Source organism: Ovis canadensis, chromosome 5 (genome assembly GCF_042477335.2).
Source record: "Ovis canadensis isolate MfBH-ARS-UI-01 breed Bighorn chromosome 5, ARS-UI_OviCan_v2, whole genome shotgun sequence".
NCBI lineage: Eukaryota > Metazoa > Chordata > Mammalia > Artiodactyla > Bovidae > Ovis > Ovis canadensis.
In genome coordinates, this window is record NC_091249.1 from 54532304 (window position 1) to 54558793 (window position 26490).

Below are 26490 nucleotides of genomic sequence, written 5' to 3' on the forward strand. Positions count from 1 at the left end.
ATTTTATGCAGTGGGAAATGTTAACAACTTTGGATATCAGTATATTAAGTGTGAGTTGCAGTAATATTCACTGATTTTAGAGACTAAATTATAATCAGTCAGTTCATGGGAAACACCACTGCCTTCAAACAGAATCCGTCTACACCAAATTTTACTGAACTGTAGATCAAACCAGTAGAAACAGCAAGAACCATTCATACATCTGCAAATTCCATTCATATGCTGATCTTTTAAAACTTTTAAAATGTCAGCAAAACAGTGTTAACATTTCAGGGAATTAAATATATAATTAAGTTTATTCTTATATAAATAAAGTATATACAAATTATGTTTATTTCATAATGGATAAAATAATTAACTTGTTCAGCAAATAAATGCCCATTGTGTAAAACATGCCCAATTGAAAAACTTTCTGAGAGTCCATTTGGCTTTACTTGGAAAATACAGCAAAAAAAGAATACGCTTATCTTATTATACAGTTAAATGTAAAGGAGGTTGAGATTATGCTAATTTTTCTTTCTTTTCACTCTACCTCTTATTTATTTATATTTGTTTGTTTATTTATTTATTTTAGGTGAAGCAAGAATTTCAAGATGGGATGTGAGAATCACACTTCCAGCAGTGACTTCATTCTTTTGGGACTCTTCTCTTCTTCCCAAACAAGTCTGATTTTCCTCTCCTTTATATTCATTGTTTTTATTATAACTATAACAGAAAATACAATGATGATTATCCTTATCCACAGGGAATCAAGACTCCATACTCCAATGTATTTCCTGCTCAGTCATCTCTCTTTTATGGATATCTTGCATACTAGCAACATTGTTCCCAAGATGATCACTAACTTTCTGTCAGGCAGCAAAACGATTTCATTTGCAGCCTGTGGCTTCCAGATATTTCTCTCCCTCTCCCTCTTGGGTGGTGAGTGCCTTCTCCTGGCAGCAATGTCCTACGATCGCTATGTAGCCATCTGTCACCCATTGCGCTACCCCATTCTTATGAATGACTCTGTCAGCGTTCTCATGGCTGCAGGGGCCTGGTTTATTGGGATAATCAACTCCATAGTTCACACAGCTTATGCACTTCACTTTCCCTTTTGTGGCTCAAGAGCCATTGATCATTTTTTCTGTGAAGTCCCGGCCATGTTGGTGTTGTCCTGTGTGGACACAGCACACTATGAACGAGCAGCTTATGCAAGTGGTATCATTTTCCTGTTTATCCCTTTCTCTCTAATCTTTGCATCTTATGTCCAAATTCTCCTTACTGTCCTCCAAAAGAAATCAAAAGAGGCAAGGAAAAAGTCATTTTCTACCTGCTTCTTCCACATGATTGTGGTCATAATGTACTATGGGCCTTTTATTTTCACATTCATGAGACCTAAAAAGTACCACACTCCAGGCCAGGATAAATTGCTGGCAATATTCTATACCATCCTCACACCATCTTTCAACCCAATTATCTACAGTATCAGGAATAAAGATGTCTCAGATGCAATGAAAAATATGCTCAGAAGTAATTTTCTCCATAAAATGTTATAGGGAAAAAGCTTAAAGTGTATATTGTTGTCTATTTCCACAATAAATATTCAGAGGATATCTGTTATTCAAACCTCTAGAGAGTTTTTATCTCTTCAAGTGTGCAAAGATGGATATTTCTGAAACATTGATAATAGTAAAGTTGTTACAGATATTTGTTTTATAAATGCATATATCTAAAACTGTATCTGTCTCTCTATGTTTCCAATTATAATCACCAAACCTCCAATTATAGAACATCAAAAATGACTAAAGGTTAATTTTATTTTACCACTAAAATCATACAACTTTGTAAAAATTATCTTTTATGATAAAGTCACATTATATAAAGATATATATATATGATGTATGTGAGAGAGAAATTCATATGATTTCTGTATTTTTATGAAACTATAAAATGATATTTCAAACCTTATAGAAAATTATCAAAAATTTATAAAAAGTCATAAGTGAAAAGGGTGAAGGTGGCAAAATATGGAAACTTGAATTTATGAGATAAATAAGTCCTGGGGAAATAAAGAACAGCATGGTGATTACAGTTTAAAATTCTACATTGTATATTTGAAAGGCACTAATAGATGGGGAAACAGTGTCAGACTTTATTTTGGGGGGCTCCAAAATCACTGCAGATGATGATTGCAGCCATGAAATTAAAAGACGCTTACTCCTTGGAAGAAAAGTTATGACCAACCTGGACAGTATATTCAAAAGCAGAGACATTACTTTGCCGAGTAAGGTCCGTCTAGTCAAGGCTATGGTTTTTCCTGTAGTCATGTATGGATGTGAGAGTTGGACTGTGAAGAAGGCTGAGCGCTGAAGAATTGATGCTTTTGAACTGTGGTGTTGGAGAAGACTCTTGAGAGTCCCTTGGACTGCAAGGAGAACCAACCAGTCCATTCTGAAGGAGATCAGCCGTGGGATTTCTTTGGAAGGAATGATGCTAAAGCTGAAACTCCAGTACTTTGGCCACCTCATGCGAAGAGTTGACTCATTGGAAAAGACCCTGATGCTGGGAGGAATTGGGGGCAGGAGGAGAAGGGGACAACAGAGTATGAGATGGCTGGATGGCATCACTGACTCGATGGACGTGAGTCTGAGTGAACTCCGGAGTTGGTGATGGACAGGGGGGCCTGGCGTGCTGCGATTCATGGGGTCGCAAAGAGTTGGACACGACTGAGCAACTGAACTGAACTGAAGAGAATAGACTTTTAAAGATCTCATCACAAGAAAAAATTGTACAGTTTTCCAAAACACACACCCTGTGAAGACTGAGTAGTGAGTAGAAAATTTGACTAGACCTATAATTAGTAAGGAGTTTAAATTAGTAATTAAGATTTCCCAACAAAGAAAATCTGTAAACCAGATAACGTCACTGGTTTAATTTTAGCATTCATATGTAACAGAATTAATGTCAGTCATTTTCCATATCTTTCCAAAAACCAGAGGAGGAGGTATCACTCATTATCTCATTCTATGAGGTCACAATTACACTGATACCAAATTAAGAAAAAGATTCTATAAGAAAAGACATTGAGGGGAGTGGTCCTAAGATGGAAGAGTAATAGGACGGGGAGACCACTTTCTCACCCACATATTCATCGAAAGAACATTTGAATGCTGAGCAAATTCCACAAAACAACTTCTGAATACTGGCAGAGGACATCAGGCACCCAGAAAGGCAGCCCATTGTCTTCGAAAGGAGGTAGGACAAAATATAAAAGATAAAAAAGAGAGACAAAAGAGGTAGGGAAGGAGATCCATCCCCGAGAAGGGAGTCTTAAAAGAGAAGTTTCCAAACACCAGGAAACACTCTCACTGGCGGATCTGTAGGGAATCTTGGAACCTCAGAGGGCAGCATAAAATTTAAAAATAAATAATTAAAACCCACAGATTATACACCTAATGGCAACTCCCAGCGCTCATAGCCACCACCAGCAAGCAGGGGCAGCCGAACAGGGAGGCGTGGGCTGCTTTGCTTAGGGTAAGGACTGGGCCCAAATGCTCTGAGGGCTATCTGATGGACCTAACAGGAGATAGTAACCCAGACTGTGGGTTAGCCACAGAGAGAGAGAGAGAAAAAAAAAAAAAAGAGAGAGAGGGAGAGAGAGAAGTATCCTGTGAAAGCCCTAACCTGAGGCACTGCCAGGCCCGCTCACAGAACAAGGGACTGAGCAAATAGCAGGGGAGAGCTGACAGGCTGCAGACCGGCCCATCCCCCGCTGGAGACAAGTAACTGGGGGCGGGGAGTGGGGGGGGGGGGGGGTGTACAGCCAGAGCCAGAAAGGGGCAATCCTGGCCCCAGAGAGGCATCCTCTACCAAACTGCAAACAGGCTCTGTTGCTAACCAAGAGTTCTTGAGATTCTGGATGGTTGACATTGTTGGGAGGGTCGCAGCCAGAGGTCAGCTCCCCAGAAGAGAGACATGGCACACCTGAGAAGGTGCGCCCCTTGTACACCCAGAAAACTGAGCGGCAGGGACTGGGGGGAGGCGATAAGACATACTGCGCACCTGGGGATGACTGTGCTCGCCAAGCACCTGGTCACCTGAGCTGCTCGGACCTGGGAAGGGCATAAAGGGCATAAAACGCAGGCCCAACTCTGTGCCTTTGGGGAGTACTCAAAAACTTGAACCTGAATGGCTTAAACCTGGAAAGTGCACGCAACCCAGGGCCTGCCTGAGACAGTTCCTGGGCAGAGCATTTCATTGCACTTTTAGCTTTCTTACCATCTTAACAATATTCAGTTTTCCAACCCATAAACACAAAATGCTTTTCTATTTATTTGTCTTTCCAACTTCTTTCAGCAATGTTTGGTAACCTTTAGTGAACAGATGTTTTGCCTCCTTTGTTAGGTTTACTCCCAAGCATTTTGTTCTTTATCATGAAGTTGCAAATGTAACTGTTTTCTTAAATACTCCTTAGTATTATATATTAGTACAATATAGAAATGCAGCTTATTTTATATTCTGCAATTTTGCTGCATTTATTAGTTATAACAGATTTTTGGTGGACTCTTTACAATTTTTCAAATATAAGATTGTGTCACCTGTGAACTAAGATTACTATATTTCCACTACTATGCAAAATAAAAGTGTCAAAGTATACCTTTTTGCCTGTTGAAGCAAAAGCTTTCTCTTTCACTATTGAATATCATGTCAATTGTGATTTCAATTTTTAATTGTGCCATAAGCTTTGTGTCACTTAAATATTTCATTCAAGTAAAGCTAGTATATGATCTCAATAGCCTACAGAACAAAACAGCAGTTTCTTAAATCACCCCTTCTTATCCTCAAGGCAAATATTTTATATTATTTTAATCCTTTCCTTTATTGATCCATGTATTTTTCACCAATATACTAATTTTCTAGTGTTTAAATCAAATACCATCTCTTGACTCTTAGCTGTGGACTCTATGAATGAACATTACACACGACTTGTACAACCACCCCCAATATCTTTTTCTTTCCCAATCCTTTCAACATAGTTCTATTACATTTTGTGTCTGGGGTGGCAAAGTTGACAGCAATTGGCCATTGTCATCTAGTATATACAGCTAAAATATAAAAATATAAATTATTGCAAAACCTAAGGATATTGTCTCTAGTATTTCTATACAAATAGTTCTTATTGGCATTTTCTCTGTCAAAATTCTTTTCAAACCATGTATTCACAGGCAAAAATGTGAATTTTCCAAAAATATTGTAAAAGACATATAGAATTCTCAAGGAAACACTTTTTTTTTCAAGGAAACACTTTTAATAAAATATTCCTCATTTATTTTTAAGTGATCTGTTTACATCGTTTGAATATGTTGGCTGAAATATATAAATTCTGAAAAGAATAGTTTTTTTATGGTTCAATTAACTCCATCATTATTATATTATGTACATTCCTAGGAATAGCTGTAAGTATGCATTACTTTCCTTCTACTAATTCTCTTAGCCTCATATCCTTTCCAAAGCACAATCTTTTTATGTTCTTTTGCTGTTTTTTCTTTTATTCTGATTATATACATATATGTATATAATTTTGTTTATGAAACTTTCACTAAATATTTTATCAATTATTATTGTTTAATTTGACAGAGACTTTATTACCTGGCATACTTACAATGTGTCTAGAGAATTCTCCTTCTGACCTCCAAGAAAAGATTCCTTATTCTTCTTGCCTTTTAATTGATTATTATTTTTCTGCCCAAATTTCTTCTTTTAGGTGATCCTAAAGTATTTCATCTCTTATTGTGCTTTACGCTCACTTCTTCTCTTTTAATTTATAGCATTTGTATTTTCTATCATCAGAATGATTGGGATTTAGCAGAGAGATATTTTAAATATAAGTGCTTACATTTGCACAATAATCTACAGTTGGAAAGAATTTCGAATACAAGAAAATAAAAGTAAAAATTAAATTAATAAGATAAAATACCATCAGTGTTTCTCTAACAGAAGAATTAGAGATATGGAAACATATAAAACACATGCTGTTTGTCAGAGCTTGAGCGATTGTTGAAAGCTGTAAGGAATGTGATAGATATTCAGGCATAGGGTTTACATTAACATGGCATTCGGAAACTCCTCTTTTCAGAGGAGGCAGAAGAAACTCAATATGCTTACACATTACGTGACATGGATTCATTCTAGACTTCGCAACAGATGAACCAACTAATGACTTCCCACATGGCATTAGTGATAAAGAAACCTCTTACCAATATAGGAGATGTTAGAGACATGGGTTTGATCCCTCAGTTGGGAAGATTCCCTAGAGGAGGGCATGGCTACCCACTCCAGTATTCTTGTCTGGAGAATCCCATGGACAGAAAAGCATGGCAGGCTATGGTCCATGGGGTCAAAAGAGCTGGACACAGCTGAAGTGACTTGGTGCTATGCAGGAACCAACTAATGTTTTCCACTTAAGTGAAAAATTTCTTAATTGCCTTAAATAGTTACTCAGAATTCTTCAGTGTATGCATTTATACTGATATCCTATGCATATATCTTTAATGAGTGAAGTCACTCAGTCATGTCCGACTCTTTGTGACCCCGTGGACTGTAGCCTACCAGGCTTCTCCGTCCATGGGATTCTCCAGTCAAGAATACTGGAGTGGGTTACCATTTCCTTCTCCAGGGGATCTTCCCGACCCAGGGATCGAACCCAGGTCTCCCGCATTGGAGGCAGACGCTTTAACCTCTGAGCCACCAGGGAAGCCCTATTTTGATATTAATTTAGCTTGTGTAGGTCAGTAAAACATACTTATCCTAGTGATATAGTAAAAAATAATTTTAAAAGTAATTTTAAAGATTTCTTGGAAACAGGTGAAAAATGTTTCATTTTTAAATTTTAATCAGTGACTCAAAAGGAAGATTTCTTTTCTGTAAAATTTGTAACATCAGTCCATCTTCTAAGAACTGTAACATTTAAAATAATGTAACAAAAATAGCTATCGTTTATATTTAACTCACTTGCTTTTGTGTCTGCCTTTAGGAAAAATAATATGAATAACCCATGGAAACTTATAATCAAACATCAACTGATTTCATCTTATTGGGGTTGTTTCCCCCTTCAAGATTTGGCATGTTTCTTTTTATTCTCATTGTTCTCATTTTCCTAACAACTCTGTTTGGCAACCTCTTTATGATCCTTCTCATCTTTCTGGACACCCATCTCCACACACCAATGTATTTCCTATTTAGCTCTCCTTCATTGACCTAACTACATCTCCACCATTGTCCCTAAAATGGCCTGCAATTTTTTGCTTGGAAATAAGTCTATCTCCTTCATTGGATGTGGAATGCAGAGCTTCTTCTTCATGACTTTAGCAGGTACAGAAGCATTGTTGTTGACATCTGTGGCTTACGATCGTTATGTAGCCATTTGCTTTCCTCTTCACTATTCCATCAGAATCAGCAGAAGAGTGTGTGTGTTGATGATAATAGGATCATGGACGACAGGCTCTATCAACTCCTGAGCCCACACCATATATGTCTTCCAGATGCTTATTGCAAATCTAGGGCCATTAATCATTTCTTCTGTGATGTCCCAGCCATGTTGACTCTGGCCTGCATTGACACCTGGATCTATGAGTACACAGTGTTTGTGAGTGCCATCTTTTTCCTTCTATTGCCTTTCATTGGTATTGCCGGTTCCTGTAGTCGTGTTCTCTTTGCTGTTTATCACATGCAGTCAGCTGTAGGGAGGAAGAAAGCTTATTTAACCTGTATCACTCATCTTACTGTGGTAACTTTTTACCATATGCCCTTTGTTTACACTTATCTAAGTCCAAGATCCCTTCTAACTCCAACAGAGGACAAGGTTCTGGCTGTCTTCTATACCATCCTCACCCCAGTGCTCAACCTTATTATCTATAGCCTGAGAAACAAGGAGGTGATGGGAGCCCTGAGAGGATTAACTAAGAGAATCTGTTCTGTGAAAATGTAGCCACATCTTTATGTATAAGTACCTAGGTCTTGTGTGTGTGTGTGTGTGTGTGTGTGTGTGTATACACATCAGTGGACAGTGATTTAACATACTGTTTTATCACTGTTCCAATCATTAAATTCAAGGACTAAAATTAATCTAGAGAAAAAAATTACTCTATCTAGACAATATTATCTTATAAATATGTATATATATATATGCATGGAAGTATCTTGTTATACATACACATATATATGTATATGTATATGTATAATTTCAAGCCTTACCCTTTTACTTCATGGTATATATTTCCTAATCAATTTCAAACACATTTATTTTCCTATGTAAAAAATAATTTTGATTTTTAGATTGTTTTAAGTTTAATTTTAAATATATATTTAATCAGGTACTCAAAATACTACACAATTGCACTCATCTCACACATTGTCAAAGTAATGCTCAAAATTCTCCAAGCCAGGCTTCAACAGTACATGAACTGTGAACTTCCAGATGTTTAAGCTGGATTGAGATAAGACAGCGGAACCAGAGATCAAATTGTCAACATCCATTAGATCATTGAAAAAGCAAGAGAGTTTCAGAAAAAATATCTACTTCTTCTTTATTGACTACTCCAAAGCCTTTGACTGTGTGGATAGTAACAACTGTGGAAAATACTTAAAGCAATTGGAATACCAGACTACCTTACTTGCCTCCTGAAAAAATCTGTATGCAGATCAAGAAGCAAAAGTTAGAACCAGACATAGAAAACCAGACTGGTTCCAAATTGTGAAAGGAATATGTTAAGGCTGTATATTGTATACCCTGCTTATTTAACTTATATGCAGAGTATATCATGCAAAATGCCGGGCTGAAAGAAGTACAAGCTGGAATCAAGATTGCCAGGAGAAATGTCAATAATCTCAGATATGCAGATGCCACTATCCTTATGGCAGAAAGTGAAGGACTAAAGAGCCTCCTGATGAAAGTGAAAGAGGAGAGTGAAAAAGTTGGCATAAAACTCAACAATCAGAAAACTAAGATCATGGCATCCAGCCCCATTACTTCATGGCAAATAGGTAGCAAAACAATGGAAACAGTGACAGACTTCATTTTTGTTTGGCTCCAAAACTACTACACATGGTGAGTGCAACCATGAAACTAAAAGACTCCTTGGAAGAAACTATGAAAAACCCAGACAGTATATTAAAAAGCAGACACATTACTTTCCCAACAAAGGTCCGTCTAGTCAAAGCTACGGTTTTCATAGTAGTCATGTGAGAGTTAGACTATAAGGAAAGCTGAAGAATTAATGCTTTTGAACTGTGGTATTGGAGAAGATTCTTGAGAGACCCTTAGACTGCAAGGATATCCAACCAGGCCTTCTGAAAAGAAATCAGTCCTGAATATTCATCAGAAGGGCTGATGCTGAAGCTGAAGCTCCAATGGTGTGGCCACAGGATGTGAAGAACTGACTTATTGGAAAAGAGCCTGATCCTGGGAAAGATTAAAAGCAGAAGAAGAAGGAGAGGACAGAGGATTAGATTGTTGAGTTTGAGCAAGCTCCGGGAGTTGGTGATGGACAGGGAAGCCTGGCATGCTGCAGTCCATGGTGTCTCAAAGAACCGGACAGGACTGAGTGACTCAACTGACTGACAGATGAGCAACCCAAGGAAGTTTATTAAAAGCCGGTTATGAAAAGAGCATTCTTTAACAGGCTACACCCTTATCTGCTATTGTGTAAGACACACTCAAATACTTCTGTTCAGGTACCAGTTTCTTTGACCCTGTGGTGTACTTTTTTTAATAGCATCAATGTAGTATTAAAACAAGCAAAGATCCTTTTGAGTGTGGACCTAGGCAAGCACACATGCAACATTTTTAGCTACTTTTGCCCTAAATGTATAACGTCCTAAGAAAGGGAGTTTGAGTGAATAGAAAGGGAATGGCATTAGGCAAACAAGGAAAATGATGGTAGTGTCCCTCTCTTTTGGTGTGTGTGTGTCAGTTATCATTGAAAATAGTCTAAGGAAATATGGAGTTGAGTGGAGATGTCTATTACAGTCTCCTTGTCCATTTCAGGTTATGAAAATAGAAGAAATAAGGAGATATGAATCTGTTGCTGACCCTGACACATCATGGACTAGGGGGAAAAAACTATATATTTCTGGACTTAGTTAGCTAAGAAGCAAGATGGGAACCTTGTATCCTAAAGTATCAGTAAATAGTGTAGGCAAGAAAAGCTATCTTTCTCTACTATTCTAGGTTCTTGACTAAGATGTCCCCTGTAACACAGGTCTGTTTAACACAAAAATAAGAAAAAAAATTAATGTCATGAATACCTCCTATATACATGGGGGTGAGCCAGGAAAACTGAATAACTCCATTTTTTACTCCAAACTACAATTCAGACATTGACAGTTTTTTTACTTATAATAGTTTTAGTAGACCCCATGGTGTTCTGCATTCTCTCAAGTGTTTGAAATGTATTTTTACAGCTGCTCACTGCAAGTAAATGATATCCCTAAGAATGGAATGTCAAAAAAGGAACAAGGAAAACCGGCTAAAAATCATGAGCCTAAAGTCGTGACCTGAGAATACCATAGAGATTTAGCAGAAACAAACAAGCAAACAAAACTCCCAAACAACACACATGTGCTTAGTCACTCAATGATGTCCAACTCTTTGTGACCCCAAGGACTGTAACCTGCCAGACTCCTCTGCCCATGAGGATTCTCCAGGCAAGAATACTGGAGTGGATTGCCATGAACTCCTCCAGGGAATCTTCCCAATCCTGGGAGAACCCAGGTCTCCCACATTGCAGACAGATTCTTTACCATCTGAGCCACCAGGGAAACACATACATACACACACACATACAAAAGCCATCCTGACCTGTGAATGTGAGGAAAAAAAAAAAAGATAAATCAAAGCTGCATGATCTATAGAGCAGCAGCTAAAAATGTCACTAATGTATTAAATTTTGATTACCTTTCTAAGTTAGGCTAAGAGTCTCGTGAAAGTGGGGGGGGGGGGAGAGGCAACAGACTCCAAATATATCCAATTGGTTAAACCCATGTCAACAAACTAATAATTAATACTAATCTAGTTGCAGTTTGAATCTCTCCAAGGAACGTAATCTTAACCAGTCAGTCTGGAGATATCTGGTAAGAATTAATAAAATCATTTGCCTGATAGAGCATCACTTACGAAAAGGATGTTGACCTTGATGGAAATAGTCCACTCTGCCTGAAAAACTTCTTTACCTAGCTTTCTTCTGCTATAAAAGGCTTCAATTTTGTATGAAATCCTGAAGCTCCTTTATATATTATTGGTGGGATTCTGACCAATTCATGAAATGATGAATAAAGCAAATTAGGAGTTTCAAATTACTCATTTGAATTTTGATTTTTCACACTCTAATCTGGCATTTGCAATCTGATTCTTTCAACCAGAATTCTCCACTGAGAGCAACAGAGAAAGAGCTACTCTTACTGATCTGAAAAATCAGTATATTTTGGGAAATTCAGTGGTCCAAAAATACTTCAGAGACACGGTAGAATCAGTCTTAATGTCTATACAGCATGAGCGATAGCCAACGTGAGACTAAACATAAGTTTTGTGAAGGCAATACCAGGACAGAAATAAGATGAATGATATTTTCTGCCAACCTAGGACTACAAGATTCAGTGATCTTAAGTCAATGTGTGTGACTTTGAGGAAGTATTGAAGAAACATAAGATTGAGAATTAGGTCCAGGAAGAAACTGAGCATTTGGTTGGTGGTTCAAAACTCACCAGAGGCAAACATATTAGAAAACTGAGAGTGTAACAATAAGTAAACCACTATTCTATATGAAAGGTTTATGATGGTAGGTTATGCACTATTTGAGAAGCAGGACACATACACTGCAGAGAACCAATTAAATAGTTTCCAGTGTACAAGTTAAGTGGGTCATAGATGGTAGCAGATAAGATGAAATATTTGTGAGGATACCATAAGCTACCAGAAATAATACTGGATACAGAATCTATAGCCAGAGCAAGAAAGCATACCTGCCTGTGAAAGAGAAGAGTACAAATTACCCAGAGATTGTGTGCTTTCCTCAGGAGGTAATGGCTTAGGACTCACTGGCACTTTGGGCTGTCTTTTGTCATGGATAAGTGAATAGAATTTCACGAATAGAAAGAAGATTACATACATATAGTTGTCAGTGTAAAATACTGTGCCAGACCCTTTTGCAGGCTTTTTCACCAACAATTCAGATCCTGTTTACAGAAATGAGAATTACTACTGGTCTGATTACTACTACTCTCTGATTGGTCACAGAGGCCTATTTCAACCATTGTTTCCAGTGTGGTATTATGAACTGTTCCCTTCCTCAACCAAGATTTCCAGAATTCCAGAATAAAATCCAATTCTTTGCTTCAGCCCACAGGAAAAATCCTAACTAATATGACAATATTAAAACACCTCTCACAATTGTGTGTTTGCAAGGAGTGGTGGCTGATTTAATTTTGCTTGTTTTTTATTGACATATAGTTGATTTACAATATTGTGCTCATTTCAAATATACAACAAAGTAGTTCTGTATGTGTATGCTTATGTATATATATATACATATACTTGGCTATATATATGTATATATACACATGCATATATATATATATATATATATATACACACATACACACACATGGCAATTCAGTGGTGTTGACCAAAACCATCCCCAAGAAAAAGACATGCAAGACAAAGTGGTTATCTGAAGAGGTCTTACAAATAGTTGAGAAAAGAAGACAAGTGAAAAGCAAAGAAGAAAGGAGAAGATATACTCAACCAAATGAAGAGATCTAGAAAATAGCTAGGAGAGATAAGAAAGCCTTAAGTGAACAATGTAAAGACATAGAGGAAAACAGTCGAAAAAGAAAGACTAATGATCTCTTCAAGAAAATTGGAGAGAACAAGGGAATATTTCAGGCAAATATGAGCAGAAAAGACAGAAGCAGCAAGGACCTAACAGAAGCAGAAGAGATTAAGAAGAGGTAGCAAAGAAGAACTCTACAAGAAAGGTCTTAAAAACAGGATTTTAAAATAATTCAGCTGTAATTCCATCACCAAAGACCCAGATAACCATGATGGTGTGGTCACTCTTCAAGAGCCAGACATCCTGCAATGTGAAGTCAAGTGGGTCTTAGGAAGCATCACTATGAACAAAGCAAGTGAAGGTGATGGAATTCCAAATTCTAAAAGTTGATGCTGTTAAAGTGCTGCACTCAATATGCCAGCAAATTTAGAAAATTCAGCAGTGGCCATCGGACTGGAAAAGGTCAGTTTTCATTCCAATTCCAAGGATTGTAAAGAATGTGAAAGAATGTTCAAACTGCCATACAATTTCATTCAAGATAATGCTCAAAATCTTCAAGTGAGGCTTCAACAGTTCATGAACTGAGAACTTGAAGATGTATAAGCTGGGTTTAGAAACGTCTGAGGAATCAGAGATCAAATTACCAACATGCGCTGGATCATAGAAAAAGCAAGAGAATTCTTTTTTTTTAATCTACTTTTGTTCCACTGACTATGCTAAAGCCTTTGACTGTGTGGATCACAGAAAAAAGTGGGGGTGGATCTTAAAGAGCTGGTAATACCAGACCACTTTCCCTGTCTCCTGAGAAATCTGTATGCAGGACAAGAAGTAAAACTTAGAACTTTACATAGAACAAGGGCAGGCTCCAATTTGGGACATGAGTACCTCATATATTGTCACGTTGATTATTTAACTTATATGCAGAGCACATCATGTGAAATGTGGGGCTGGAAGGATCACAAGCTGGGATCAAGACTGCTGGAGAAATATCAACCTCAGATATGCAGGATACCACACTAGTGGCAGAAAGTGAAGAACTAAGAGCCTTTTGAGAAAGATGAAAGAGGAGAAAGAAAAAGCTGGCTTAAATCTCAATATTCAGAAAGCGAAGATCATGGCATCTGGTACCATGACTTTTTAGCAAATAGATGGGGAGAAATTTGAAACAGTAACAGATTTTACTTTCTTGGGCTCCAAAATCACTGCAGATGATGACTGCAGCCACAAAATTTGAAAACAGTTGCTCTTTGGGAAAAGAAGCTATGATAAACTTAGACAGTATATTAAAAAGCAGAAACATTACTTTGTTGACAAAGGTGTATACAGTCAAAGCTTTGATTTTTCCAGTAGTCATGTACAGATGCGAGAGTTGGACAATAAAGAAGGCTGACTACTGAAGAACTGATGCTTTCAGTTGTGGTTCTGGAGGACTTTGAGGGTCTTGGACTGCAAGGTGATCAAACCAATAAATCCTAAATGAAATCAGTCCTGAATACTCATTGGAAAGACTGTTGCTAACGCTGAAACTCCAATACTTTGGTCATGTAACTCAAAGAACCTACTCATTGGAAAAGACTCTGATGATGGGAAAGATTGAGAGCAAGAGGAGAAGGGAATGACAGAGGATGAGAATGTTGGATGGCATCACCAACTCAATGGACATGAGTTTGAACAGACTTCAGGAGATGATTAAGAACAGGGAGCCTGGCCTGCTGCAGTTCATGGGGTCACAAAGATTTGGACATGACTTAGTTGTTGGACAAGAACAAGAGCATTGTGCATTAGCTATTTTTTGGCTCTTCTTGTTGCCGTTTATAGCATTAGAAATTGAAAATTAGTAAGTTTATTTATGTTGTATCTGTGTTCCCTTAGATGTTTAGCACTTACCCCAGTTTATTGAGTACCTGTTCCCAACTTAAATTCTTCAAATAAAAAGTATAATGCATCGTTCAGGCTTACATGTTTCCTATAGGTATAAGTCAGGGGGGAAAGCAAGAATTTGGTTTTTCTCATAGGTATTGAAATATTTGCTATCTAAGAAAAGTTAAAAAACGATTTAGCTTAGCAAAAACCCAGTCATCTCTCATTTATCTACAACTTGGGGTCATTATCTCTGAGCTAAGACAATATTTTAGAAGATTGTTTTATGTACAATGGGGGAGATACCTGACAGGTGGAAAAAGTAAAAATTATTTGGTTTTTATTCTTTGATTAGTCCTCAATTAATTTTTTGACCCTGGCCCAATTGATGAAAAGAAGCAGAGAGACTGAGGGAAAGGGAGAAGGAGAGTGAAACAGAGAGAAAGGAGGAAGCTTACTGTGAATTTGTTAAATTAGTGAACAAGTATATGTGTCTCTAGGGCCTGGTGATCTGATGTGACTCAGAGCTGTAGAGAAAAGCCATCCCTACAATTCAGTAATAAACTAAAGTAGTGGAAACAATATAAGAAACAATATCAGGAAATTTCTCACTCTTTTTGACATCTCAAAGGTTATGCATCTTCCAGATTCTCTGGAATTATGCCTTCTGGGGAGGACCTCAACTGCCGTTTTCACCTATTCTCACAATCTAGGAGACTCTGGAGATTATTGTTTTACTATGAATGTAATGTCCTAAATCTCTCACTCTCTTCTATCTCTCCAAATCCAGATTGGATGGAAATTCCTCTTGAAGTTATCTAACCAAGATACAAATTGATGATGTTACTTTCCTTAGTATGGTAAGCATTCACCTCCTTTAGCATCACTGAGTTTGAGAAAACTTCAAGGCATGAGCTTGAGGAAACTCCAGGATATAGTGAAGGACAGGGAAGCTGGGCATGCTGCAGTCCATGGGATCGCAAAGAGTCAGACGTGACTTAGCGACAACTCCTCTAGGCTGGTACACCCCTACATATGCAGTATCAAACAGCACACATTTCTACCTAAAAACGTTATGTTCTCAATTGTATCAGATATACTATTGACTATATCTTCCATATGAAATCCATTATCCTCACATGAAGTTCTTAGACTGAATAGTCACATTGCTCATTGTTCTCAAGTTTGAAATCATGTGCCATTTATATAAGGAAGATGTTGCTTTACATTGTTGTGTTCATTTCTACTGCACACAGCAAAATGAATCAACCATAAATATACATACATCCTCACCCTTTCAGACTTCCTTCTCATTCAGGTGACCATGGTGCATTAAGTAGAGTTCCCTGTGGTATACAATATGTCCTGCTCTGACCTTTATGATTTATTTCCTTCTTTTAACATTGGAGTTTTGTTTCTGTTGTTCTTCTTCTTTCTCTGATTTCTTTAAGTGTAAGTTTAGATTGTTTATTTGAAATTTTTCTTCTTTCCTGATGTAGGATTGTAATGCTATAAACTTCCCTTTTATAACTGTTTTTTGCTGCGTCTCATAGGTTTTGAGTCATTGTGTTTTTATTGTCATTTCTAGGTATTTTTTGAATCCTTCTTTGATGTCTTCGGTGATTCATTTGTTGTTTAGTTACATATTGTTTAGCTTTTGTGTGTTTGTATTTTTATAGTATTTTTCTTATAATTATTTTCTAATCTTGTAGCATCATGGTCAGAAAAGATGCTTGATATGATTTCAATTTTCTTAAATTTACCGAGTCTTATCTCTGATGCAAGATGTGATCGCTCCTGGGGAATGTTCCATATGCATTTGAAAAGAAAGTATATTTGGCTGCTATCAAATGGAACATTCTATAAATATCAATTGTCTATTTGTTCTAATATGTCATTTAAGGCTTGTGTTTCCTGATTGATTTACTGTCTGGATGATCTATCTGTTGCTGTAAGTGGGATTTTAATGCCTTCTACTATTACTGTGTTGCTATCAATTTCCACTTTTATGCTGGCTATTAGTATTTACCTTATATATTGAGCAGCACCTACAATTTTTGTATCTTTTTCATGGATTGATCCCCTTATAATTATGTAGCAGCCTTCCTTGTTCCTGTATATATACAAGTTACTAGTCTCATAATTTCAGATGCAATTTCCATTTGCTTTATTTTTACTCTCCTCATGATTACTGGTTTTGATGTCATATTTGTGTGTGACTGATTTCCTGCTTTTACTTTATATTTGCCTTTACCATGTGTGAATTATTTTTCTCTTAGTTGAGCCCTCTTTTTTCCCCCCCATGACACTACAAAACTAAAAACTGAAGCACAATTGACACATAAGAAATGGAGATCTAAAAACTACCTGAAAGATCATTCAAAATATGTATCTTAAAGAAGCTTAAGAGAGCTGAATGAGAACACAGAGAACTAAACAAATTCAGAACGGTATTTGAACAAAATGAGAAGTTCAACAAAATGTTTTAAACCATATAAATGAACCAATTCTAGAACTGAAGAAAACTAACTAAGCCAGAAAAAAAAAAAAATCAATGAGGACTGAAGAGCAGACTTAATCAACCCAAAGAAAGAATGGGTGAGCTCAAAGACAGATTATATATATATACATATATATATGTGTGTGTATATATATATATATTACATATAATGCAAAAGCAAAACTTGGTTTTAAAAACCTACAGAATTTATAGAATTTCATAAACTACCAGTGTATGTTGCTATTCAGTCACACAGTTCATGTCCAACTCTTTGCAACTCCATGGACTGCAACATGCCAGACTTCCCTGTCCTTCACTGCCTGCTGGTGTTTGCTCAAACTCATGTCCATTGAATTGATGATGCATCCAAAGCCTACAGAAATTATAGGATTTCATAAGCAACCAGTATATACATTATGGTAATCTCAGAAGGAGCAGAGAAAGAAAAAGTGAACAGAAAGCATATTTTAAAAAGTACTGATCTTATTTTCAGGGCAGCAATGGAGAAACAGACCTATGGGCAAGGTGAGAGGAGAGGAGGGAAAAGGGGAGATGTATGGAGAGAGTAACATAGAAATTTACAATACCATGTGTAAGACAGAGAGTTATTGGGAATTTGCTGTATGACTCAGGGAACTCAAACAGGGGCTCTGCGACAGGCTGAAGGGTGGGGAGGTCTGGAAGGGAGGAGACATGGGTGTACCTATGGCTGATTCTTGTTGATGTGTGGCAGAAAACCACAAGATTCTGTAAAGAAATTACCCTTCAATTAAAAAATTAAAATAAAAAACTGAATGAAAAGTACAGAAATAAACCCATAAAAAAAAAATACAAAGTAGTGACCAAAATTTCCCAAATCTGGGGAGAGAAGTGAACATGCAGATTCATGAAGCCCAAAGAATAACATAAACATAAAAGTATCTTTACTGAGACACATTGTAATTCTAAAATTAAAAATACTTAAAATAATTTTGTAAGCATTTAGGCTGAATCACTATTACCACTGTCCAAGTAAAAGATGTAGCTAATTCACTTACTATAAAACTACCTGTAATGTCAGATCATTTAAATTATTATATGGAATAAGATTACATTAATGAATGATTTCTAAATATCATTGCACCAAAGTATCATCATCATTTTAATTATTTAACAAGTGAAAATTGTTTTATAGTTTAATGTGTTTTCAAACAGAATGGAAATATTTCAAATCAATGAATAATAACTCTGATGTGTGTAATACATAATACACTTCTGCTTATATACAAAACTAATTTAATTTATTAAATTTAATTTGTTACATTTTGATCAACATTAAAAACTTAAAATAAGTTAATATATGCAAATATATTATTATCATCCAATTATGAACTAAATATATATATAATATATGATTTTTAAAAGTTTAGATACATAATGATATTGGAAGAATATAAATATATTTATTTATATCTCCACTGATTAGACTTTTAACCCACTTGTGGAAATACCTAAAGAAGTTAAAAGAGCTTCTTCCCCAGCCTTGGCATATGGCCATCCTGATCTTGTTAACCTTCATTCTCAGTGGAAATTGTCAACTGAATGCCAAAAAAAAAAGCCTTCAACTGATCTCTAGGTAAAGAATTCTTCGAACCATTGATACTCCTGAGTTTCCATGAGATATTTAAAGTGTCAGCTGTAGAGAAGAAAGTTAACCTGTACATTTGTCTGGACAATTTTCAAAGAAGCTTACTGCACTGTTGGCAGTTAATCAAGCCAATGATTTTGTGAAAATACAGAGATCGTAGAAGGTACTAGTAGTAATTTTGTTTTGACTATTCATTGGAGAAGATGAAAGACTCTTCAACAAGTGCTTAAGAGAAGTTTAGTCATAATTAAAATCTTTTGTTTATAATAAAGAATAAATACATCCAGGCATCTCATTAGCCAGGAAACTCTTGAAAGTAAATTTTATTGGAGTGAAGTTTGCTTAAACAAGTGATATAATCTATAATAAAATATATCTTCCCCCTGGAGGAAATGGCAACCCACTCCAGTACTCTTGCCTGGAAAATCCCATGGATGGAGCACCCTGGTAGGCTACAGTCCATGGGGTCACAAAGAGTTGGACATGACTGACTGACTTCACTTTCTTTTCTTTCTTTCTCAAAAAAAGAAGAAATTATATATATATATATATATATATATATGTATGTATATATATATATATATAAAATGAGCTACTCAAACACTTAATCACAGCCATGTTACAAAGCTGTCATTCTAGGTAAATAATAGAAACACAATTTTCTTTTTGCTTTTTATAACAGAAAGTGAAGTTAAGTTGGGGAGATCCAGACTTTTAGGATATTTCAAAGATCTTAAGAGGAAAGTGAAAGTGTTAGTCATTCAGTCATATCCATCTCTTTGAGACCCCATGGACTGTAGCCCACCAGAGTCCTCTGTACAGGGAATTCTCCAGGTGAGAATACTGAAGATCTCTCTAGGCGATCTTCCTGACCCAGGGATCAATCGGGTCTCCTGTATTACAGGCATATGCTTTAGCATCTGAGCCACCAGAGAAGCCCAAGAAAGGCGATACGTATTTCTGTGCAAACTGGTGAAGAGGGTCTTATGGTTTAGACAATTTTAAAACTGTAATCATATTTTTTATAGCACTTTCAGCAAAGCCAATTCAAAAACTTCTTGGGTGAATCTACATTCTAGCTGCACCTCTATAATTCACACTAGTTTTATTTTGTAATCAAGAATGATATTTGAAATTAGTTTTGATCAAAAGTGAGTACAGGGTATTAAAATCTGCGCTTTAGTGGGAAATTCTGTATTGTCTAGATTCTAGAGGACATGCTTCCAAAGTGTTTTTAATTCTAACACTAGATTACTATGTCTTGACTATTTCACTTCCTATCTTCATGATTTGGTTGTTTACTTTTTAATAATAAAACTATAGATTTAAAAATTGTATTTTCTATAAAATGTATGGATCACTAAAATGAAATATTTTTAGTATTTTATTTTTATCTGTAAATATAAACATGGTGTAAAGGTCGGCAGTGAAATGGATACATAGCGACTTGAAAAAATGGTCAGATGTAATTCATTTTGAAATACAGGCATGTTTGTATATGATTTTAGTTGTCATATGGGCTTCCCTGGTGGCTCAGATGGTAAAGAATCTACCTGCAATGCGGGAGACCTGGGTCTGATCCCCAGGTTGGGTAGATCCCCTAGAGGAAGGCATGGCTACCCCTCCAGTATTCTTGCCTGGAGAATCCCATGGAAAGAGGAACCTGGCAGGCTGCAGGTCATGGGTCACAAAAAGGCTGGACATGACTGAATGACTGAGTGAGTAAGCACAGCGCAGCAAGTTCAAGTTAGTCATCATATAGAATATGTGGATCTGCAGTCTCAGTTAACAGCCGAAAATATGATTGTTCCTTTGCAAGCGTATTCTAGATAGGGACAATTTTGTATTAGGGCTAAAACATAAATTGGATTATTTTTTAGAGATGTTAAGAGATCATTTTTGTAATATAATGTGTGCTTGTCGTGATGGTGAGTGAAAATATGTTAAAACCATTATATGATTAAATAGAATATGCTAAAATGAATAAACAAAATATTGAAGTAACTTTCTTTATATGTGCTCTAAGAGACAGTCTTAAAACACATCCATTCTTGACCTTCTACCAATGCGTAAAATTTATTTTTTAATGACCTCACTTTCTTTTTTATTCTTTCTTATCTTCAGTTATTTTTGTTTGTGTGTGTGCTTGTGAACAAAGGGAGACCCACACTTATTTCAGATTCATTAACTGCAAGTATTTAATATTTGAGGTACACGATAGGAAAGATAGAAGGTACCTTCAGATGACTAGATAGATAGATTAGATACAATTTAATCCTGGTACATATTGTGACACATTTCATGTGCCATCCTATGAAATTCATCAATAAAAGTTTACACTTTTTGCCTTCTCTCTTTTTTTTTTTTTTTACAACATACTGTAGGTTTATTTTTATTCAAAAAGTTACTGTCTCAAGACATAAATACAAATCAGAAAACAGTACAATTAGGACAATAGAATGTGGAGGACAACAGGTTAGAGTAATATATAAAACATTTTTAGCTGGTTGAAAACAAAGCTGTAAGAACTGCTTTCACAAAGAAGTACTCCTTTCAAGAGTGAGAAAAAAAAATCAACTTAGGTTTAAAATCATATATACAGTCCTCTCAGCAGTTCTAGTAAATGCAGTGGTGTGAAAAACAACATAGGCAATACTTTTGCACGTAACAATATTTGTTGGTGGAAAATCTGTTAGACATGTCTTGATTTCATTTGTTATTAACCATGATTTAATAAAATAATTGTATTTTATCATGATCTTTTAGCTAACCTATGGTTTTTGGCTACCACAGCCCAATGCTTGTTGGTTTCTGACTCTTAAGAACTGGAAGCCTTTTGGTATTCACCCATCTGAAGATATTCTTGTATTGCAAGCATATTAAGGCATGGAATGATTAAATAATATACCTCAAGAACTGAGAGACGACTGGCAAAAGATAGATACACATGTAATATAAGTTAATATTTTGTTTTAAACGATGTCTAGCTGCCTAAGCCTCGCAAAATGAGTTGATGTCAAAATGGCAAGTAGCCACTTTCTGTTTTAAACTAATTCATTTGTGAAAGGACATAAAATGAAGTTTAAAGCTTAGCTTTCAAAGAATATTATGGGTTATGAATTCTATTATCCCATCTAATTTACCTACAGAGGAAATGTACTGTAACCTGTTAGAAGTATCTTTAACCTGAAGACTGCTTGCAAAGACAGATAGATAAAACAATATAAAATACAAATTTAAAAATCATTTTAAAGCATGAACACTCATGCTTTTCTATTTTTAAACATTGTTAAACTTTCAATATATTTGCCTTCTCTTTTATGTAAGTCCCTGTCCAGATTTAAGGCTTTATTTTTCCTGGCAAAAACAAGTCAGAATCATATTCTTTTTTTCCTCTATTATACACTATTATACCCTTTGCTTGGATTGCAATGCTTTCAAAGAAATTTTAAAAATCAGAGATTGAAAATATTTGATAAATTGAAATGAATTATTTATTGTTCCTCCAGTAGATAGAGATAAAATTAAAGGGAAAAAATGCCTAGTTAGAATTGTTTTTACCTAAGGAAAAAACATTTGGCCCTTACTATTATTATTTTTTTTAACCTTTAGATTTTGATAATATTAATGACCTCATGAAAAAATTTCAAAGAAAGCCCTATAAAAAATACATGACATTGTAGTGATCATAATTTCATTGGTAATTTCAAAAATTTACATTTTTGCTGTCAATAATGAAATCACTAATGTAAATTTTATATTCTGGTATAATCTAACTTGCTATATCCTGATGAATCCAAACTACATTTAGGAAAAAAAATTTGCTTTATTGCATTTTCTTTGGAAGTTTTAACAGGCCATATATTATTGGGAGATTAATTTTTCTGCATGCTTTAAGGACTCTGATGTAGATTTTGTACAACATAGAGTTCCAAATATGAAATAATTTTAGTTATATTAAATTCTATTTTTGACTATTTGTTAGCATCTAGGAGAATTTCCTTTCTTTTGAAGACTGAATAAAATTGCATGTATGTAATATATATACATACATATAATGTATATGTGTATATATGTATATAAATATGCATGTATATACATATTTATTTATATATAAAACATATATAAATATTTGCATATATGTGTGTATGTAGGTGTGGACATTTGTTTTGCTTACACCCCTTAGCTTTTCAGAACAAACTTTTAAACACGAGGGTGTACAAATACTTGTTCTATACTTTGCTTTTAGTTATTTTGGAGGTATACTCAGAAGTGCAATTACTGAATCAAGTGGTAATTCTCTGTTTACTATGTTGAAAAATTATAATAGAATTTTCTGCAGTCGTTATACCATTTTGCATTCTCACCAGGATTGATTGAAGTGTTCTAATTTCTTCACAGCCTTATCAATACTTGTGTTTTTTTTTTTCTTTTTGAAAAAAAAAATACAAGCTATTACTTAAGGGTGAGATGTGGTATCTCATTGTAGTTTTGACTTGAATTTCCCTAATAATTAGCGATGTGGAGGATATTTTTCTGTGTTTATTGGCCATTTGTATAAATATTTACAAGTAAATATTTATTCAAGCGCTTCCCCCAATTTAAAATGTTTTTCTGTTGTCATTTAGTTTGTATAGTCCTTCATATATTTCTTATATAAATTTATTACCCAATACATGTTTTGCAAATATTTTTTCCATTTGGTGAGTTGATTATTCCCTCCATTTTTCAATGCCCCAAAGTTTTCTTTTTTTTTTTTAATAATGTCCAATTTATCTAATATTGTCATTCTTGCACATGTTTTTATTGTTATGTCTAAGAAAACACAGATGGATTCAATGGCATGATCTTTTCCTATATGGTTTCATCTAAGAGTTTATACTTTTAATTCTATATTTAGCTCTTTGATCCATCTTAGTTAATTCTTACATGGTGTAGGACACAGACCCAAATTTATTGATTACATATTAATATTCCATGGTCCCAGCAATATTTGATTGAATGGTAACCTAATGAAATGGCTGTGAGACCCTTGTAAAATTCACTGACAACATAATATAAAGTGCTTTTTTTCCTGATATTTCTATATTATTTTGTTGGTTTACATCTGTCTTATGCTAATACTACACTGCTTTATTACTGTAGCTTTGCAATAAGTTTTGAATTAAAGACATTGTGTTCTTTGATTCTAGGATTTCTTTCCATTATCCCAAGTCCTTGAGAGTTCATCAGAATTTTAGGATGTATTTTTATATTTTTACCTAAAAACTATCATTTGAGTTATGATAGACATCTCATTGCATCTGTAGTTTTCTTATAGTAGTACTGTCATCTTAACTATATTCAGTTTCCCAACACATAACCATAGAATGCTTTTCATTTTATTTGTCTTTTCAATTTCTTTTGTCACTTTTGGTGATTTTCAATGAACACATGTTTTACCTCTTTTGTTAAATCTATTCCTAGGGCTTTTATTCTCTTTTCAAATTCTGCAAATATAGTTATTTTCTTGAATACCTCTTAGTATTATATATTATTTAGTGTATAGAAATATATTCTGCAACCATGTGGAATTTCTTCATTAGTTCTAACAGATTTTTGGGGAAACATTTTACAGTTTTACACATATAAGCTTATGTAATGCTCTGTAAATTGGAAATGTCAAAGTGGACATCTTTGCCCTTTATCTTCTTAAAGGAAAAGTTTTTTGTCTTTCTCCATTGAATACAATCTTAGTTGTGTGTTCAATTTTAATCATGCCATCAGTTTTCTATCAAGTGAATATATAATTCAAATAAAGCAAGAACATGACCTTAAGTGTCTACAGGACAAAAAATGGTTTCATGACCCAATCCTGATGTCCAAAAAATATATATTATTTTGATACCTTTCCCTTATTATTCATATTTTTTCATCAATATGCTTATCTCTAGTGCTTAATCATTAATATTAAATACTCTCTCTTGGTTCTTTGCTGTGAACATTGTGGATGGAGACCTTCCCTCCTCCATACACAACAACCTTCACTGATTTTTCTATTTTTCCATCCTTTCAGCATAGTTACATCCCACTTTGTGTCTGGAAAGGCAAGGCTGACTATTTCACCATCATATAGTATATGCTAAAATATAAAAAATACACAGTATTTTAAAACCTAAGAATATTTTAGTTGGTATTGCTATAAAATAGATTTTCTTATTAGTAGTATTTTCTTTAAGACACTTTTTTAAATTTTATTTTTAAAAAGCTTTATTGAAGTATACTTGATTTACAATATTGTATTTCTACTGTACAGCATGGTAAATCAGCTATCCATATACATAGTTTTTGTTCAGTAGCTGAGCTGTGTCTGACTCTTTGTGAGGGCCTGTAGCATGCCAAGCATCCCTGTCCTTCACTATCTTCCAGAATTTGCTCAACTTTATTCCATTGAGTTCAATGATGCCATCCAACCAACTCATCCTTTGTTGTCCACTTCTCCTCCTGCCTTCAATCTTTCCCAGCAATAGGGTCTTTGCCAGCGAATTCATTCTTTGCATCAGGTGGCCAACATATTGGAGCTTCAACTTCAGCATCAGTCCCTCCAATGAATAAGCAGGATTGATTTTTCCAGTACTACCATTCAAAAGAACGAATTCTTCCACGTTCAGCCTTCTTTATGGTCCAATACTCACGTCATTACATAACTACTGGGAAAACTATAGCTTTGACTATATGGACCTTTGTTGACAAAAGTGATGTATCTGTTTTTTAATATGTGTCTAAGTCTGTCATAGTTTTTCTTCCAATTTCTTTTCATTTCATGGCTGCAATCACCGTCCACAGTGATTTTTGATTCCAAAAAAATGAAGTTTGTCACTGTTTCCATTTTTTTCCCATCTGTTTGCCATGAATGTTGGACAGGAAGCCATGATCTTAGCTTTTTGAATATTGAGTTTAATATCAATTCTTTTTTAGATTATTTTCCCATATAGTTCTTTGCAGAGTATTGAATAGAGACACTTTTGAACCACACATTAATAGAAATATTGAAAATTGTCCAAAAATATTTTCAAAAGACATTTAGAATTTTTATGGAAGCAATTCCAAAAAAACAGTTCACATTTATTTTCAAGTATTATGTTTATATTTTTTGGATATTGTGTTGCATATGTATCAATTCTGATAAAAATAGGTTTTTTGGTATTATTAACTGTATTATTATTTTGAACTATATATACTTCTATGAATTCCAATAAGCATGCATTTCTTCCCTTATATTAATTCTTTAAGACTTCTATCAATTCAAGTGACAGTATTAATGTAATTTTCTTGCAGTTTTTCTTTTAATTTTTTAAAATTACTTTCAATTTGTCTATAACATTTTATTAAATCTTTTATCAATTATTATTTTAAAATTTGCAAGACACCTTATTACCAGACACTTTCTTTTACACATCTAATGAAATTTTGGTAGTGGAATGAAAATGTATCATACATGTTTGAGATGCAAGCCCTTTTTAAAATAAAACATGTTCACTTCTATATTTTTCCAACCATTTTACCTCATTGTATCTTTCTTATGGGCCTTCTCTGGTGGATCAGTGATAAAGAATTTCCCTGCCAATGAAAGAGACGTGGGTTCCATTACTGAATGGAGAAGATCCCCTGGAGAAGGAAATGGTAACCCATTCCAGTATTCTTGCCTGGGAAAT

At 35.0% G+C, this 26490-nt stretch overlaps 1 protein-coding gene and 1 pseudogene across 1 annotated transcript; both read left to right on the forward strand.

Annotated features, from left to right (window-relative positions):
* The first annotated feature begins 593 nt into the window (after positions 1 to 593).
* On the forward strand, positions 594 to 1538 carry LOC138441789 (olfactory receptor 2AJ1-like). Its single transcript, XM_069592855.1, has one exon. The coding sequence runs from the start codon at positions 594 to 596 to the stop codon at positions 1536 to 1538; it is 945 nt and encodes a 314-aa protein (XP_069448956.1).
* A 5498-nt stretch (positions 1539 to 7036) lies between these two features.
* LOC138441790 (olfactory receptor 2L8-like) lies at positions 7037 to 7969 on the forward strand (annotated as a pseudogene).
* The last annotated feature ends 18521 nt before the right edge of the window (positions 7970 to 26490 follow it).